The 19787-nt window shown below is 35.1% G+C and overlaps 1 protein-coding gene across 1 annotated transcript; it reads right to left on the minus strand.

The window, feature by feature from the left end:
* Nucleotides 1–10763: 10763 nt before the first annotated feature.
* LOC140162935 (tripartite motif-containing protein 2-like) lies at nt 10764–15209 on the minus strand. The gene is made up of 2 exons (XM_072186249.1): nt 14636–15209; nt 10764–13942 (listed from the first exon to the last, which is right to left on the minus strand). The coding sequence occupies exons 1-2, from the start codon at nt 14888–14890 to the stop codon at nt 12317–12319; spliced, it is 1881 nt and encodes a 626-aa protein (XP_072042350.1). The 5' UTR covers nt 14891–15209; the 3' UTR covers nt 10764–12316.
* Between the last annotated feature and the right edge of the window lie 4578 nt (nt 15210–19787).

The raw sequence follows: 19787 nt of genomic DNA on the forward strand, positions 1-19787 counted from the left end.
TGTAACCCTGCGTGGCAACCTTTAAACAATATTGTTTTGGGCGCTTTTGTTTTTTTTACGGCCGATACCTCCCCAACCACCTTCCCCATGCCTCATTGAGCTATTTAAGTTATCAAATTACATATTTTAATATTCTACGGTCTCAAATATAGTTTTAGAGCGTTTTATATACGGCATAAACTTACATGATGCAGTCATGTCTACAGTAGAATTCACCACGACCTTTGCAGGACTTTTAAGTATCTTGGTTTAATAGCTTTTAATGGGGTTTAAAAACCCCATTAAAAGCTATTAAACCAAGATACCACTCATTGAAAACAGCTCAACTGATTAAATCAGATCTTCTCTGGTTGTACACATGTTTCTCTTTTACCTGTGCGGTATCGCAATGATCTGGTATTATAGTTTTAGTTGGGTAACCGATTATAAAGGAAACGCATGGTAACAATGGTATGTGGGCCTTTGTCCACAAAATGAGACAATACTCTGCTTATTGTTAACCAGCATTCTTGAAAATGAGCAACATAATGATTGTTGATTTAACACGGTTTGGAAATAATTTCTTCATATTTTTTGGTGTTATCTGTCGTTTACATATCCTTCCTAAAACACAAAAGTGCGAATACTTCCAAACACCTTAATTAGCTAAAAATTTAGGACATGTTACAAAACTATATTTTCTAGAATTTCAGAGAATACTTTAAATGTAGCTTGTACCGTTTGTTTGTGGCATCCTTCAGAAGTGAGCGGTCCGTTACCAATAGTTTCGGTCAAATCTCCATTCAATTAACACGGGGAGTTGGCTAGCTATGCCTTGCCCTCACTCATATTTTACCAAAGTGCGAATATTTCTGAACATCTAACCTAGCTGTAATTTTAGGTCATGTTAGAGAAATATATTTGCTAGAAGTTTGGAGAATACATTAATTATTGGCCGGTTATTTTTCACACAGGGATGTTAACTAGGCAAATGCCTATACTTCTAACATACACTATTTGTAAAGGTCGCGCGTCAATGATGAGAGCACTGTGTATTGTGTATAGGAAAATGGACAGTAACTGCAGTATGAATAACATCAAATGGCACTATCACTGCACAAAAATGATTCATATAATCATTTTAAGACCAGTGTAGAATGATCAATATGATCATTTTAATAGGGAGACTGGGTTGAAAATATGTAATGATGAATCACCAACCATCTTCTAACCAAAATACCTTTATTAGCTTTAGTTTACATAAAATATATGAACCATTACTCTTGTATAATAATGATGTACTCTGATGAAACGTGATTTATGTAATGTTATGTGACGTAATGTAACGTGTAATATTATCAATGTGATGCAAGTACATGTATAGTGAGCTATACTGTATATATATTCGGATAACTAGCGCAATTCTTGTGTTGAAAATATCATAATAATTAATAACAGTGTTTTACTCAGTTAATACCGTGATATATTTATAAAGTTAAGATTATAAGTTGCAGCTGAGACAAATACTATTTAAGGCAGCTGTGTACTCTAGACATTGTTTCTTTCGCAAAATTGAGGTTTTTTGATATGTTTGTACTTTGTTATGTTTTTTATAAATACAAGGAATGAAAATCCAGGTTTGTAAACTCCAACTGCAATATTTAAAGGATTTTATTTCACTATTCCACTCGTGTTTGAAATTGAAAAGGAAAGAAAATCTTTGTTGTTGTACACGCGCGTAACATCACATCGCGTTGCGTATCGCGCAATTTGTTAACGCACAAATACGCGACGCATACGCGACGCTTATCTGCATGCGCGGCGCATCTTATGGAAACACCGCGGAAGCACTGAGTTCACAAAAACCTAGTGGTCAAATGGCTCCGTTTTAGCTGATAAAATGTGGGGTTTTTCAAGTTCTTTCCTCCGATTTAAATATCAAGTTATGAATGGATTTCGCTGAAACTTCTCAAGGGGCTGTGGATTTACCCGATGTTCACGTAATATAAGGTACAAAAACGAAAACTGCCGCATTCTCCTGTGAGATTCGATGAAAGTGCAAAATGTGACCACTTTAAACTTCAACGGCCTTTATTTCAATGTTCATTTTCTCGGTAAAATGACGACTTAGGTACACGATAACTCAATAAATACAGCATCTATATATAGGTAAGCAAATATGATCATCGTAAAAAGCACGATCGACTCAAGAAACGATTTTCTCATTTTTTTTATATTTTGGTCTATTTCCGATTTTAGGCATCATTTTGTGCAAATAGGCGTTTGTGAATTTTAAAAAGTACAATTTGATGCCTTATATGGTCAATATCTCAAAAAATAAGGCCAATATCAAAAAAATAAAAAAAACCGTTTTTGGAATGGAGCCTCAAGATTGAGCTAAAAACAAAATAAAATATTTTGGAAAGAGTGTTTTTTTGTTATGATGTACCTAACAAATATTGCCAAAAACTCACTTTTTTGTGATTTTCCTCATAATTGTTTTACCCTAAATCTGTATTTATATAAAGATTTACTGATGTCTTGCCTTCATAAAAATGTATACTTTTATATGTCTTGCGCGAATAATTACAAAGTTATTGCACTTTTACTACATGCATGTCTGAGAGTACACAGCCTCCTTAATATGTCCGTCTCAGGTTGTGGGTTAGTGCGATCGTTAGTCAATTTGTATAATTATTACTATTAATGTACATTTATGGCACCAAACAAACTCCACCACGTGAAGATATCATGTAATTGACCAATCAGAGGCTATGTTATATCAGCATGTAGTGCTCAGGAGGTTTTAAAGTTGTCACGTATGTTGAAAATGTGTTATTTTTATTCATAAAATTGGACGCCTCTTACTATTTCATGCCTTTTAGAGGGAAATACTGTCTGTGGTTTTGTTTAATTTTGACCAAAGAACATTATTTTTACATGGACAATTGTTCAGAAAGTAAGCTATGTAATATAAAATGTACCATTGTATTTTGTTGTATATTTTGTTATATTATGTTTGCATTAACTGACATCTTTCTGCCCAAAATTCTATCAAAAACGATGACCAGCATCACTCGGGGGAGGAGTGGGGGTCGGTCCAAGTGCCCCCAAGACTCTTGGGCTTTGCCACCTTACATCAAAACATTTGCCAAATTTTATAGGCATACGGCCAGACCACCCACCCCCCACCACCCCCGTCTCTGAAATTCACTCCTCTCCACACACTTGAAAATTTTGAACCAGCCACTGCAATAAAAATATCAATCTCAAGAGTGATAAAGGTTCAATTTTTATGTCCACAGATATGTAATTTTTATGGACCCATTCCTTTTTTAAAGGATTTTTTTATGTGGATCGATCCTTTTAATTCTCAATCCAGTAACGTAGCCAGGATTTTAGTGCAAGTGGGCGATGCCAAATTTTCGTCCCCATTTGTCAATTTTTGTCCCATTTTTAGTCATTAGGACACTTTATTCTTTGCCGTCCTCATTTTATCCCTGACAAATTTCTGTGGGGAGGCAATTTGAACCCCCTTCCCTGGATCCCACCTGGCTACGCCCCTGGCTCAAGCTTAAAGATGCAAAGGATCTTCCTAATGCTAGCTGGAGGTACATTATCTGCTCTCCATGAACGACAATCCAAGATGGCGGATTTATCATAGTGTTATGTATGGTTTGAGTCGGTAATCTTTGGGTATAACATCTTTGAGTTAACCAGATGCAAAGGATCTTCTGATGGTTGCTGGAGGTACAGTATCTGTCCTCCATGAGTGACATTTCCAAGATGGGGGATTTACCATAGAGTTATGTATGGTTTGAGTCGGTAATCTTTGGGTATAACATCTTTGAGTTTACCAGATTTCATACACAATAATAGAATGGGTGACATCACTACGATGTCGGAAATCCAGCGCAGAAAAATCTGATAAATTCCAGCTGACTACATCACACACATACAACCCTGTAGGAGACCAACAAAGGTTCGAAACTTCAGAGTCCAAACCCGGGAGTCCAAAATGATATCGATTTATGTCAGATGTTTAAAATCAGATGTTTATTTACATTTATATATTTTATAGTTTAACATCAACAATTTACTGTTATTTACAAAGCAAGCTATTACAGTATTAGGGAACATGACAAGTACACTTGGGTTCTGTGCACGCAGAGACAGTTTTACATAATGTTATGTAAGTACCTCATAACAATTAAGTAAAATTTACCTCAGAATTATATAATATTTTCTAAATTATGTAAAATTTTAATTCAGTAGAATATAATTTTACATAATTTAGTAAATATTGTCCCATTTTTAGTCATTTTAAGAACACTTTACTCTTTGCTGTCCCCATTTATATTTTATCCCTGAACATTTTCTGTGGGGGAAGTTTGAAGCACCCCAGCTCCCCAATGGCTACACTCCTGGAGAAATAAGAAGAAATGAACTTTTATGACGTAGAATTCATTTTTCATATACTAATAATTTTAGGAATACAAAAACAGCTGTGTAAATTATGGGAATACCAAAACAAAACACATTTTAATGTAAAATATTAAAATATTTACAGAACTTGTATCATAGTGTTAATTAAGTGTCATCAATTAGCACTATTTATGTACACTGATTTGACTACATTTAAAGTTACAGCATTTAAATTATATAAAATTATAATATATGATAAATTTATCATACATTGATTTGAATATATTTAAAGTATTTGAAGTAGTACAGCACTTGAAGTAGAAATGTTTACAAATGTAAGTTATCATGCATTGATTTGACTATACACTGCTCAAAAAAGTATTGCTACACTTGAAAAGTCATGGTGATTTAAAACAATCCAAAAGGGTATTGAGCAAATCAATAAACTCGCTGAATGCAGCATTTTACTGCAAATTTTGACAACTCATTTGATGCTCTGCGGTCTCGTTGAATAGAGTTAGAAGCATTTTAATGGAAAGGGTCGAATTTCAAATGTTTCAGTACCCTATACAAAAGACAAAAGCCAATAAACACTTTTAAATAAACTTTTTTCCACAAGATCGTAGAGCAACAAATGAGGTGTCAAAATTCGCAATATGAAATACTAAGCTAAATGTTTCAGTACCCTATACAAAACACAAAAGCGCATAGCCAATAAACACTTTTTAAATAAACTTTTTTCCACAAGATCGTAGAACAAATGAGGTGTCAAAATTCGCAATATGAAATACTAAGCTAAATGTTTCAGTACCCTATACAAAAGACAAAAGCACTTGGCCAATAAACACTTTTTAAATAAACTTTTTTCCACAAGATCGTAGAACAAATGAGGTGTCAAAATTCGCAATATGAAATACTAAGCTAAATGTTTCAGTACCCTATACAAAAGACAAAAGCACTTGGCCAATAAACACTTTTTAAATAAACTTTTTTCCACAAGATCGTAGAGGAACAAATGAGGTGTCAAAATTCGCAATATGAAATACTAAGCTAAATGTTTCAGTACCCTATACAAAAGACAAAAGCACTTGGCCAATAAACACTTTTTAAATAAACTTTTTTCCACAACATCGTAGAACAAATGAGGTGTCAAAATTCGCAATATGAAATACTAAGCTAAATGTTTCAGTACCCTATACAAAAGACAAAAGCACTTGGCCAATAAACACTTTTTAAATAAACTTTTTTCCACAACATCGTAGAACAAATGAGGTGTCAAAATTCGCAATATGAAATACTGAGCTTATTAATTTGCCGAATACTCTTTCTAATTACGGAACATTTTAACAGTGTATGTTTTATTATACTTACTATTATACACTAATATTTTTAATAACTTTTTGACACTGAGTATTGTTTCTTACATATACTGATATACCTGTACATTAACTTAGTAAATAAGAGTTTTTAAATTAAAATTAGGCCCAACAAAATGGTTACATCGGCTGCAAAACAAATAAGTCAGGTAGGGCAGGGCAGGAGTTTTAAGTCAGGTAGGGCAGGAGTTTTGAAATGCATTTTCTTTTAAAAACTTTAAATCATTAATCATACACTTAAATTGTGTGATTTTTGGGTGTATTTTGTGTGATTTTGGGTGTATTGTGTGAATTTGGGTGTATTTTACACTATAAGTTTTCAAATTGCACACAAAAGGAAAATAAATTTGGCAACCCCATATATTTTTTCCTCCCAAAAATTAGGTTAAATCACACCAATATAACGTTTGTCTTGGACTTACTTGTTAACCTGATACTTTACTTTTTTACTTTGTTATCAATGTTTACTCACTCACTTGACTCATTCACTCACTCACTCACTCACTCACTCACTCCCTTGAATACTTACTTACCGGACTATTTACCTACTTTACTACTTACTTATTCACTTGTCACTTGACTATTTACATTGTTACGAGTCGTACTTGACTCAAGGCCAAAATCACCTTTTACCCGAACTCACACGAATGCACAACACAAATACACTGTTTGGTTAAGCCAACAAAATCTAAGTCTTTAATTGAAAGCACGTTATGATTGGTATACTATATGACAACAAATGCACATACACAATTATCAAATATAATCTTTATCTATTTTGTACTTAGCCAGCATTCTTCTTCTTGGCGATCATAAAGTTCTTGCAATGTTCTGGACGACTGATGTAATATATCCTTATTCACTTGTCCTGCGAAAATCAGCGACGTCCATTGTGCACTTGCATTTATAAATCCTTGCGTATACAATCCTTATACGAAAATGGTGTTCTCCAAACACGTTTATAACTCCTTGCGCAGTTCTCCTATACTAAACTCCTACACTATCAACTGTGACAATTGTGTTTACATTTTCTTATTATATACCAAGCAGGGGGAAATCCCAAATATTAATAGACAAATGTGATCTTGGAAATCCCCAAGCCTTAATTATAACATTAACCTTTCACATGACATCATTTCCTGAGGGGAATCCCCTGATATCATCTTTACTTTACAATCTCTAGGGGAATTAGAAATGATTCAATTTGTTTTTGATCAAGTTGATGCAAGAAAGGGGAATCCCTAAAATGTCTCATAAAATAGATTTTAATTGTAAACAAAGATAATCAAATTAAATTACTCAGGGCACATCACAACATGCACACACTTACTTGTACCTACAAACCATAATCAATACTTCTATTTTACATGTCTTGAATCAAGTACAGGGTGAGTCAAAAAAAAGTGCAATAGAGCAAAGAATCGATATTTATGTAAGAACCACGTTGAACTTTCCAATTATTGGAAGTTTCTATAAACATGATAAACGCCACACTCAATAGTCACCTGTTGTGAAAAAATAAAGTCAATCATATCTACCGTTTACTTTTTATGAGTCCTTTTGCTAGGATACCCAATTTCATTATTTGTCCACGAGGTACCATGTATTTTGAATGAGAGTACACAATGCACTGAAACTGACTTTAACTTAAATAAGGTTGATTTTTGCGTTAATTTAATTTCTTTTTTCTTTTCAAGCAAACTTTCTAACATTACTTTAAGTCCTTCATACCTCACTTGACTCCAATTCAATCCCAATATGGCCAACTTATTGGATATTTTATAATTCACCCCACTTCAATTTGCGAGCATTTCATTTCGACATTTTAAAAAATCCGCCTACAAATGTAGTACGACGGTGAGTTTTATCAACAACTTGAGGGTGCATCCATGGGTTCACCGGTTTCACCAATCACCCTTAACCTCTTCATGGAGGATTTTGATAAAAAAAGCGCTGTCATCGTGCCCTGAGCCACCTAGGTTCTGGGGGCGTTACGTGGATGACACCATCGTGATCATCAAACAAAACCAAATTGATCACTTCACGAACCATATCAACTCTCAACATCCGGCCATCAAATTCACCATGGAGAAGGAAGAAGAAGGAAAGATTCCGGTACTCGACGTACTCATCTCGCGAGATGATCGCGGCCATCTAAGTTTTCAGGTATACCGGAAACCCACCCATACCGAACAATATTTAAGCTTCTCTTCCCATCATCCGCTCCAACATAAGTTGGGTGTAATTCGGACATTAAGTGACAGAGCAAACACCATTGTGTCTTCTGAGGAGGACAAATTAAACATCAGGAACTGAACAGAGTCCGCAGATCACTGGAAGTGTGCGGCTATCAGGACTGGTCCTGGGACACAGTTACGAGAAACAGTGTCCGGGACGAAAACAGGCTACCTCGGCACAATACCATTGCGTCAAGAGGCAATGTGTCCATCCCTTATGTGGCAGGGGTCACAGAGTCTTTGCAAAGACTGTTCCGCTCCAACGGCATCAGCACTCACGTCAAGCCACAAAACACTCTAAGATCGCTCCTGGTAGCACCAAAGGACAAAGCGAATAAGCTCGACCTGTGCGGAGTTGTATATCAGGTGCCTTGCAAGGAATGCACATCCACTTATGTGGGAGAAAGTGCCAGAACCCTTAAAAATCGCTTGGATGAACACACCAGACCCTCCTCGCCTGTTGGCGAACATTCTGCCACGTTTCAGCACGAGATTGACTGGGAGGGGGTCCGCGTTTTGGACAAAGAAGAGAACTGGTTCAAGCGAGGAGTTAAAGAGGCCATCAACATAAGGCGAACCAACAGCGACCTTAACAAAGACAGAGGACGCCACCACCTCCCAAGATCATACAACCGGCTCATCGTGTCACGTGATTCTAGCCCTAACGGGCTAGGTCACGTGTCCCCTCCAACTTCCCAGTAACATCAGTTGGCACCGAAGGTCGATGGATGTCGGCCGCAGGCCACCACAGCTAAACAAGTAAGTCGTGAGAAATTGGTTAAACCTTTCTTTCATTCATACAAATGTGTGTTTTTGATAGAGAATAAACATCTTTAAAGTAAAGGTAAAATGAAAATAACAACAAATAATGTTTCTTTTCCTTAAACAAGACCAGGGACAATAACACTTTGGGTGCTCCATTTTATTTCAATGCCAATGAGGTTACGAAAATAGCAGTTGTTCCAAATCTACCTTACACAGAGTTGGCTGACATTCAAATTTTAGATGTTTCTTGGACAAACATTAAAATTGGGTATCGTTATAAAATGTGTCATAAAAACAAAACGGTAAATGCTAATTCCTTGGTTTTTTCACACAAGGTCACTAATGAATATATCATTTACAAAATGTTTAAAAATCTAAAAGGTTCAAATCGGTTCTTAAATAAAAATGGATTCTTTTCTCTATTGCACTTTTTTTGACTCACCCTGTAAAAACTAAACTTAACCAAACTAAACCAAAATAAATTCATGATAATTGCAAAGCACTCTGTATAGCACCAAGTCTATGACACTGTAAAAGTGGACATTTTTGCAGAAAATTATACTTTTCATGCCTTTCGCGCGCAATACATCTACTGCGAAAATAAAAATATGCGAATATGTTCTTTTATGTATAGGTCTATGTAAGACAATTAAAAATCATACAAATTTGAAAACAAGTGAAATAGTCCACAATTGGCAAACCACACTCGCAATTACTTTTGTGATGATTTCAGTTATTCTCAAGTTCTCAAGAAACTTTCTCACATAGTTTGATCATTATCTCATTGTCCTATGCTGCTGAGATGCCATTTGGTGGTGTCAAAATCTCCTGAAAAACTATGGAAAAATCCTGAAAATGCACTTCTGCCTATCTTTTTGCACAGGAATACGAGAGCAAAAATTTCCTGAAATTGGAAATTTTTCTTCTAAATTTCCTCAAATCAGGAAATATCCTGAAAAGTGGCATCTCGGTGATTAAAATTAGTGAACATATGCATATACAAAATTACTTACAGTTTCCCATCTCAATATTGTCACTACCAAATAACGGGTATGGATAATGTGCGAGTTGCGAGTGCGAGTTGCGAGCTGGAGTTGCGAGTGCGAGTTGTGAGTTGCGAGTGCGAGTTGCGAGTTCAATTTGCGAGTTGCGAGATGCGAGTTGAATTTTGCGAGTTGCGAGTTGGAATTTGCGAGTTGTCAAAGGAAGTTGCGAGTTGGTTTGCGAGTTGCGAGTTGACATTTGCGAGTTAAAATTTGCGACTTCCGAGTGGAAATTTGCGAGTTGTGAGTTGAAATTTTGGGAGTTGCTAAGAAGAGTTTCAAGATGATTTGCGAGTGTTGATCACAAATTCAACACATGCCAACATAATATTCTTCACATTCTGAAATGAAATCACATCACCTTAATTAGATTACTTATATTTGCATTTAATTAAAGACTACATGAGTGTATTGACAGTTGCTTTGAAAATATTTCTCCTTATGAAAATTCATGTTTTTACATAGTGACGGGTGCTGGGGATACGCCACACAATTTAGTTGTTTATCCGAGTAAACAGTGTTTTACATATACGGATCTTAGATACATCACTTTGTAAAACGTCGGGCAATGTCATATATCAACATCCGTCAATTGCATAATTAATTAACTAATTAATTATGCAACCTTGAGCTTCAAATCTTGGTAATATTAGACTACTCACTATTTAAAATAAATTGGCCAATTTTCATAAAAATGACAAAAATCAACATCAGTCACAATGTATAGGATATGTGCTTGACAGAAAATTGGTACTCAGATTCTCTGAAGGAAATAAATGAAACAAAAAACAGCTAAAGACCCAATTAATGAATTTTGTATGTTTTTCAAATTCATTTCATATATACAGGGTGACTGAAAAAGATTTTGTACGCAGCTTCATACTCTTTTTAGACACTTGCCAATACTTTATAAAAGAAATCTTTTATTTTATGGGACGCACAGAATTTTGAATAAAAAATAATAAGTGGTTTAATCTAAATAACAAATAAAGTTGCTGCTCATTTCATAAATCCTGAGAGATGCTGTTTTGGCATACTGTACGAGTGACGATTTTTGGGCAAAATGAGTTATCATAACTTTCAAAATCTATGAATGAAACTCAATATATTCACAACGTTTTGAGACCAAAATGTAATTAGTTAATGAGATATGGGACTAATTAGTATGATACGACATGGTTTTTATGCAACACCGCCCCCCCCCCATCTTCGTTCTGTGTTTTGGCATACAGTCGTATCATAGTCGTATCATGATACGTCGCCATAGGCCACCGTGTAACTGCAGTTGCCTATTGTTTTGACATACTGTTATATCACATGGCGTATCATATATTAATACATATGTTGTCAAATTGTGCATATTTTGGCATACTGTCGTATTACTTCTAATTAGTGAATGAATAAAAAGTTTGTATTATGTTGAGAACAAAGACAGATATATTATTGATTATATTCTTTGATAATAATAAACATATTTTACTTTGGTGCTCTCCAGTGGGTCTTCAAAAATTGGTAAAACTTTAAATGCAATTTTCTCAAATTTGCATTTTTTCGTCATACGACAGTTTGCCAAAACAGTGACGAAATGTTCACTACGGTACTCATTTTCAAGTCTACACATGGAATAAATCTGGTTTCTCTAAGTGAAACAGTGAGCCATTGGCCGGGGCCATTTATTAACAAAGGCAAATGTTGCTAAAACCAAACTGAAAATAATATACAATAGAAAAGACTTCATGGCCTGGACACTTAAAAGTTAAGTTCCATAGAAATGTTGACTTTCAAAGTGGTTTTGGTCAGCATATATCACAATTTGAAGTTCACATTTCATTTTCAGGTCTACACATAAACCTTCTTTTTAGCTATTGATTAAAAGCAACAATTTTGGCAGATATTGCATGCGAAAAATAGTCACAATCTTTTTGATTCTATTCTGTCCATCCATTAAGATACTGTATATGCTATCATGTTCGCGTACCGAATTTTTTGTGATTTGGGTATTTTGGGAAATTGTGTGAGTTGCTTAATATTTTGTGGAATTTAGTGTAAAGTAGCTTTATAAAAACTGTATTTTCCAGGCTTTGAGTTTTGAGGAGTGCGAGTGCGATCGCACTCCTTAAATGATCATAAGAAGTGCGATTTATTGCACTCCTTATTCTTTAAGCTTACACTCACAAGTTTGAGGTATGCTATTTATCACATTCCTTAATTTTTAATACTCAAAGCCTGATTTTCACATGTTGTTATTTTCATGCCTGCACGTCCACTTACGAAATTCACTAAAATAAAACCCTCATGAAAATAACAACATAATTATATGAGTAGCTGTTGTAGCAGTACCTGCAGGATTATCAAAGGCTATTGTGTTTGGAATACCTTCTCTACAATCATTCTGATATATTCCCCTGCAATTAAGCATATACCATCATGGTCTATGTGCTGTCCATATTCTAAGATAGCAGAGCAGTACATATAGAGTATCAAAAGCAAGTTATTGTCTTTGGAATATCTTCACTGCATGCTGATCATGTTCTACCAAAAACAGTTGCTGTCCATCCTCTGAGATAGCAATACCCATTGGGTCATCAAGTCCTGCGATGACACATCCCAGACACTGCTGACCATCTGCTGTGTATTGATATACAGCTATAGGTTTACCATTATTCACAACAAATAACTCACCTTGCTTACTACAGCATATAGATTCGGGTATCCATGCAGCAACTTCTTGAGGCGGCTGCAGTACTCTGATATTGTTACCAGAGTAATCCATCAGTAGCAGGTTTTTCTCATTATAGAGAGATACTGCAATATCTCCCTTTGCAGTGATAGCAAGCCATGTTGGTTCTGATGGAGCATTAAACTTGGATATGAACTTGCCATTGCCATGATGAATAGAGATTGTGTATGTGTTGTCAGCTCCACCAAGTAATCCTGCTACAATCCTGCCTTTAGAGTCTACAGTTAAAATAACAGGGTTTTTTGGATTATTTTTAATATCATAGGTAGAGGCCTTGGGATACTGCAACCTGTTGCCTTGGCTATCATAAAACAGAATCTCACCACTGCCAGAGAGGATATACTTGTTGTCTGCAGTGATGGCAATTCCAAAAAGGAATGCATTAAAAGGACCTTGGAATGTGTACTTGACCATACCATCCTTTGAGAATACTTGGCAAGTTTTATTGTATGCATCTGTCACAGCAATATCACCATCTTTGTTGACTGCAATTCCACGTGGTTGCTCTAATCCAGGCTTGGTACTGAACTCTCCACTTTGTAACCATTTGTTCCCATGTTTATTTGACAACACACTAAGTAAATCAGGAATATCAACCCTCTCAGGTGCTATGAGCTCAACATATCCCAATGACTCTGACGCAGCTTCAGGCTTGGTCATCTCATTTAGCTCCTCAAGACTTGCTGACAAGGTAGGGAAGACTGATGTAATGTCATAGTCGGATCCTGTGTGTGTGACTCTAGTAGCAAGATCACTGGCACTTTCAAGTTTAGCCAATGTTGTCTGAAGATTATCTTTGATACGATCTAGTTCCTTGGCATTCTGGACCTCCACTGACCTGGCATCAACCTCATGTTTCTTTAAGATGGCATCAACCTGCTTGTAGTACTCATTCCTGACCCTTTCTAGGTTCTTCTTGACTTCTTTGGAGGCAGCAGCAAGACTCTTCTCTACATTCTCTGTTTTCTTGATGGCATTCCTGCACTCTTTCTTAAGATCTTCACTTCCTCTGGAGAGATCTTTCAGCTTCGCTACTTGTTTCTCTGATGCTTCTTTCAAGCTAATGACCTGGTGTTGGCGGTGACCCAGCACGATGCAGTCTCTACAGATAAGCTTCCCACAGGTCTCACAGTAGAACTTCTTTGTCTCACCATCATGATCCTTGCACTTTAGATATTCAGATACAGTCACTGGTAGCATAACTTCTCCGGAGCGAACATCTTCAACGCTGACAATCTTGTGGTCTTTGTTGGCTTTGAGAGTATCATGTGCAGTGTAGCAGGTTTGGCAGAAGAATTCCTTGCAGTCCATACAGTAGGATGTGGCTTTCTTCAGGTTACAATTTCCACAGACAGCATCTTGCACAGCTCCTTTTGCCTAAAACAAAAACATTGGTACAAATTTCTGGTTACATCCTCTTTCATTCTCAAGTTGGCCTACTCAGACCTTCCTATAAACTGTGTTGACATACTTCTCCATGAATGAATAAATTTGGATATTTATTTTAAAGTCATATTTTTTTTTATAAAATGATGCAATAATGCTAGAACTAACTGCCAAAAAAGAGGTTTTCTACACATGCATTTTAAGCCAAATAAATGGGGCAATATACACAAGAAAACAGCTACACTATCAAATCTCATTTGTGTGTCGGACAATTATTGTCAATGGCTTTTAATTTACGATTTTACAAGGAACTTCAAGCTCTGTAATTTACATGGAATTTTAGAATATTGATGCACATCTCAACCATGTGAAAATCAAAAATTTTCAGTGTAATGGGTCATAATTCTATAAAAATCTTAAAAGAAATAATGGTCAGCTTATTTATACCTGCCAACTTTCTTGTGACTTTTATTACTTTACGCATTAACTTCATTCTTCCTATAAATGGAACCGTGGCATAACCGGGGGAGGACCATTTTCTCCGTTTTAGTCACAGCCATCATCTATATAGAACATTTTAGTAGAAGAAAAATTTGGGCCATTCCAATTCATGGTCTACATTTTTATAAAAATTTATGTTTTTGTAACTACCATATTAAAGATATGTTTCAGCTATTTATTTACCTTATCCAGTGTATCTTTTAAAGTGTTGATGATGAAATGAGCAGGGAATCCAGACACTCCTTCTTTTGGTACTGCTGTTGGTCTCTTACAGTTTGGACACAACACATTCTTCTGTCCCTTGCAGTAACTCTCCAAGCAGGTATGACAGAAACAATGGAGGCATGGTAGTCCTCTGGGTTTCTTGTATCGATCCAAGCAGATCCCACACTCCAAAAGATCACGATTGAGTTTTTCCACAAGCTTACTGTCCGCCATTTTGTTGATAGCAAAAGGTTGCAGTCAGTTTTACTATTAAAATGTTGGGGTAGGCAAATGTCATATCACACAATCAATGATCATTTGATGATTTAATCCACACTTTCAATTGGTATTTTGTTTTATTATGAGTGATATTATTTTGGAATATCTGATTTACCATATCATGGTGAGAATTCTCATACACAGCAAAGTGGTTTGTTTATATTTCCTCCTTTTATGTTCTGTACATACCCATTGTACAACACAACAATAACCTAAACCCCGGGACCTGAACTTTAAACACATACACTCACAATACACATACATGTAGAGTTGGCAATGAACAACTTCCGTCAGGTGATTTAACAATTCTCATGCAATCACTGTTTTAAAAACTCCCTTAAAAGGGAATGTCAATAACATGTATAATTCCCATACAATCGATGTTTAAAAAAGGATAACCCACATATTCTCCCACAAATTATAATTGGGATACCATGTTGGGCAATGGTCATAGCAAACTGCAATATCAGTAACAAATACAGTTCAATTAATGGGGAACCTAGGCTTTCAGGCTTCAAACACATTATTTCCTGACAGAAAAAAATCCTTGACACTTATTTTCAAAAATGTGCTATTTTTATTCAATATAGAAGTTTAACGTTCTTGATGATTTTGTCTAATATTGACCAAACAAGGTTATATTCATGGAATATCATTCAAAAAGTAAGATATGTGATATAGAAATGTTGTATTGTCACTGTTGTGTTGTATACTCTGTTGCATAAACAGATATCTGTCTGAGTAGTAGTGTAGCGAAGATTCTTTCAGAAGTGGGGCCGGGGCGGGTGATTTATTTGAAGAAAATTGTCAAAACTGACCTAGAATTCTATTTAAAAAATGACGACCAGCATCCAACAGAGGGATATTTCACAGAGGTCAGCTTCTCCCCTCTCTGACTATGTCACTGAGACCAACAGTTTGAACTATAAAAGGTCAGAGTAAAATCCAACTGCCCCCAATCTAGGGCTTTGCCACCTTGCATCAATAGCCAGATTTTTAACCCCCACCGCCCCGAAATTCATACCACAAACACGTAAAAATTCTGAAGCAGCCACTGCAATAAAATCATGAATCTCAAGAGTGCAGTGATAAAGGTTCAATTTTTATGTCCACAGTTGTGTAATTTTTGTATATTTTAGGGACCCATTCCTTTTCTAAAAGGTATTTATTATGGATAGATCCTTTGTTATGTTCAAGCCAGTGGCGTAGCCAGGATTTTAGTATGAGGAGGCAAAGCAGAATTTTTGTCCCCATTTGTCAATTTTTGTCCTATTTTTAGTCATTTTAAGGACACTTGGGGTATATTGTTCAATAGGCCTACATGTATAAATTATGCCCATATCATAGATAGGCCCTGAAATTGCATCGGATTTTTCCCGTTGAAAAGACAAAACTGACATTTTGAGTCATTTTGATCCATAAAACGATACAGGATATAGGATAACTTCTTATAAGATGTCTTGCCGTAAAATTAATATGTTATCTCAATGTTTATGTCTATATTTTTCAATAACAAATACATAACACGTCTACAGATTTCTTATTTCTTATTTTGAGTCGGTAATCTTTAGGTATAGTATCTTTGAGTTGACCGAATTTGACAAAACTAGAACGGGTGGCATCACTATTGTGTCGGAAATCCAGAGCATAAAAATCTGATAAATTCCAACATCAGCAGACTACATCACACACACACACACACCCCCACCCACATGTAGGAGACCAACAAATGTTCACATCTTTTGAAACTTCAAAGTCCAAATTATACAAATATATAAAAGAACTTCTGCGTATGGTTACGTCAGCGTACTTTTCGTGGAACAACACGATCGCGCGACCTCAGACGGTGATTGGTCAATTTTCAAAAGACGTGCTTGCTCCGTAAGCGTGTGGTTTGGCGTAGTACGCTCGACGCAAGTTGGCTCTCATGATCGAGAATTAAATATTTTGCCTATAGTGGCATTTTGTTTGCTCTTTTTTTCTCAATGTGAAGAAACCTCTTAAATAAGGAAAGAGAAGAAATTTTCTGTGAAATTAATTTTTTACTAATATTTTTAAGAATATAATATTCTGTGTAAATATGTGAATAACGAAACAAAACACATTAGTTTTTACAGAACTTGTATTGTGGTATTAATTACAATGTTTTCAATTAGCGCTATTTATGTACAAGTTCAAGTTATCATAATACTGATATGAAAATAGTTAAAGTTACAGCATTTGAATTATATTAAATTATAATATATATTCAAGTTATTATACACTGATTTTAATATATTTAAAGTTGTACAGCATTTGAAGTATAATTAATATGTTCCAGTTATCATACATTAATTTGACTATATTTAAAGCCATATTGTAACATTTCCATAAAAATAGATTAGTATTTTTTTTCCATAAAATGTTAGTTTTTACAGTCAATTTTTTCCCTTTTTAATTATGAGCCGAACAACTGAGGTAAAGCAAATAAAATTGGAATTTACTACCAGGGCTGATGTCGCCAATGTGTGTAACTCCGTCGCTTATGCTACGGCACGATCGTTTGATGTGTGTATACCGTCCATGTATGTACTGTATTGTGAACATCGCATGGCGTTTGACTAATATTTCCATCGTAACAATTCATCAAAATCTTGGATTTCGACAAAACTACAGCACCTAAAGTCTTGATTTTTGTAGGGTATGTTAATTTAATAAAGAACGTTATACTCAGGTGAAAAATAGAATTTTTAGAAATATTGAGGGCGTCCTCCTCAGCAAATGTTACACTATGGCTTTAAGAAATAAAAGGTAAAGCCCCAATTTTTACACCCAAATAATATGTCCGAGGCCCGGGGTCCGAGGCAGTAAAAACGTAACTCATTAATTGCACGTTTTTACTGCCGAAGACACAATATTTGGGAATAAAGGATAAGGCAGCAACCTTTATTTGTGTTCGTTTACCCGAAAAATAGTGTGATTTAAAGAGAAATATAACTATTTTGCCCAAATATTTGAAATTATAGCGCATACGCGTATCCACAGCACAAGTGGAAAAATGTATGTGTAAACTCACGTCTGCAAAGGATGTGCATGTTTAAAGCAGACTTTTTATTAGACGTACAATATTGTATGTAACATATCTACGTTATTTAATCTATTGCCATTCTATTTTCAGTAATGTTTAAGTTCTAACGAATGTTTGATGACGTAAAATCGATAATATATTTCTACCAGATATTATACGTAACATATTATCGATTTTACGTCATCAAACATTCGTTAGAACTTAAAAATTACCGGAAATAGAATGGCAATAGATTAAATAACGTAGATATGTTACATACAATATTGTATGTCTAATACTCGGAGTCTGCATACTGCTTTACTGCATTCCAAACGCGTTTTTGACAAAATCACAATGCTGGTTTGTTACGGTAATAGAATTATAATTACACCAGTTGCATTTCAATATGTTACAGTCATTGTACACTGATTTTAATGCAGTTAATGTTACATCATTGGAACTATATATTCAAGTCATCATACTGGAACAACATACAACTAACACATGATTTTCCAAAAGGCTAAAAATAATAAAATGCTATGTCTCAAAGCGCCCGCACACCTTCGTTTTTCTTAGCGCGTCCACTTGTAGCACATTCATTGCTAGAGAGTGACTTTTGAAAAAAAAATGCGTTTAATAAAGGAAAGTGTGTGGTTTATATTACATGGCAGAATGCTTATCAACATTATACATACCTGTGTGCTTTATTTTGTATTATCTTACTAGTGGTAATCTCATTCTAACATTGTTGTCTTTGTATATGATTCAAAAACCACCCAAGTCCAAAATTTAAAATGAACCCACGAAGTCCCTGAAATGCTAATCGTCATACCTAATACAGGTTAATCCACCATATTGACCAGGTAAATCTAACTGAAGGAATTAAATGATACACAGGTTTTTCTCTCAAAATCACTTCCCATGGACTTGGGTGGGTTTTGTATTCATGTATTCAATTCTCTGTAATTTACAAGTTAATCTCTATACACACTACTTGCTTGCTTACACTGGGACATTTTTACACAATATTGATGCAAGTTTGAACAACCCAACATTTGGTTTAAAATATTACATTGAAATTAACACTTGGTGAACATTATGTGGGGTACAAAATTAGTTTCAGTTTACCACCTCAATATTGTCACTACCAAATGAACTTAATGTGCTTGTTAAAATACTTTAGAAAAAAGACTTTATAGACCAAAAAGACCCAATTAATGAACTATGTATATATTTTCATCTGCATTTCAGATTATACAGGGTGACTCCAAAAGATTTGTACCCAGCTTTTCAATTTTTTGGTCAATCATCTGCCAATACTTTAGAGAAAAGACTTCATGGTATGGGACAAACAAGAAATTTTGAATAAGAAATAGTAAGTGGTTTAATAAATAAAAAAACAATTTGAAGTTTACTGCTCATTTCGTAAATAACGAGAGACAAAATAAAATTCACTACAGTACTCTTTTTTTTTCAGGTCTAAACATGAAATAAATCTGGTTTCTCTAGATGAAGCAGTGAGCCATTGACCGGGGCCATTAAATTAAAAAAAATGTTGCTTAAAACAAACAGAGGAAACGATTTCATGACCTGGACACTTAAAAGTTAAGTTCCATAGAAATGTTGACTTTCAAAGTGGTTTTGGTCAGAATATATCAAAATTGAACTTCACATTTCATTTTCAGGACTACACATCAACCTGCTTTCTAGCTATTGATTAAAAACCAACATTTTAGGCAGATATTGCATGAAAATATGGTCACTATAATCTTTTTGATTCTATTCTGTCCATCCTATAAGATACTG

This window comes from Amphiura filiformis, chromosome 10 (genome assembly GCF_039555335.1).
Source record: "Amphiura filiformis chromosome 10, Afil_fr2py, whole genome shotgun sequence".
In the NCBI taxonomy this organism is placed as follows: Eukaryota; Metazoa; Echinodermata; class Ophiuroidea; order Amphilepidida; family Amphiuridae; genus Amphiura; species Amphiura filiformis.

Excerpts from the sequence above, each read along its gene's own strand:
- LOC140162935 (XM_072186249.1), bottom strand. The coding sequence starts at position 14,890 with ATGGCGGACAGTAAGCTTGTGGAAAAACTCAATCGTGATCTTTTGGAG. Across the intron at positions 13,943-14,635 it reads TAAAAGATACACTGGATAAG|GCAAAAGGAGCTGTGCAAGA; the intron begins GTAAATAAATAG and ends TTTTTGTTTTAG.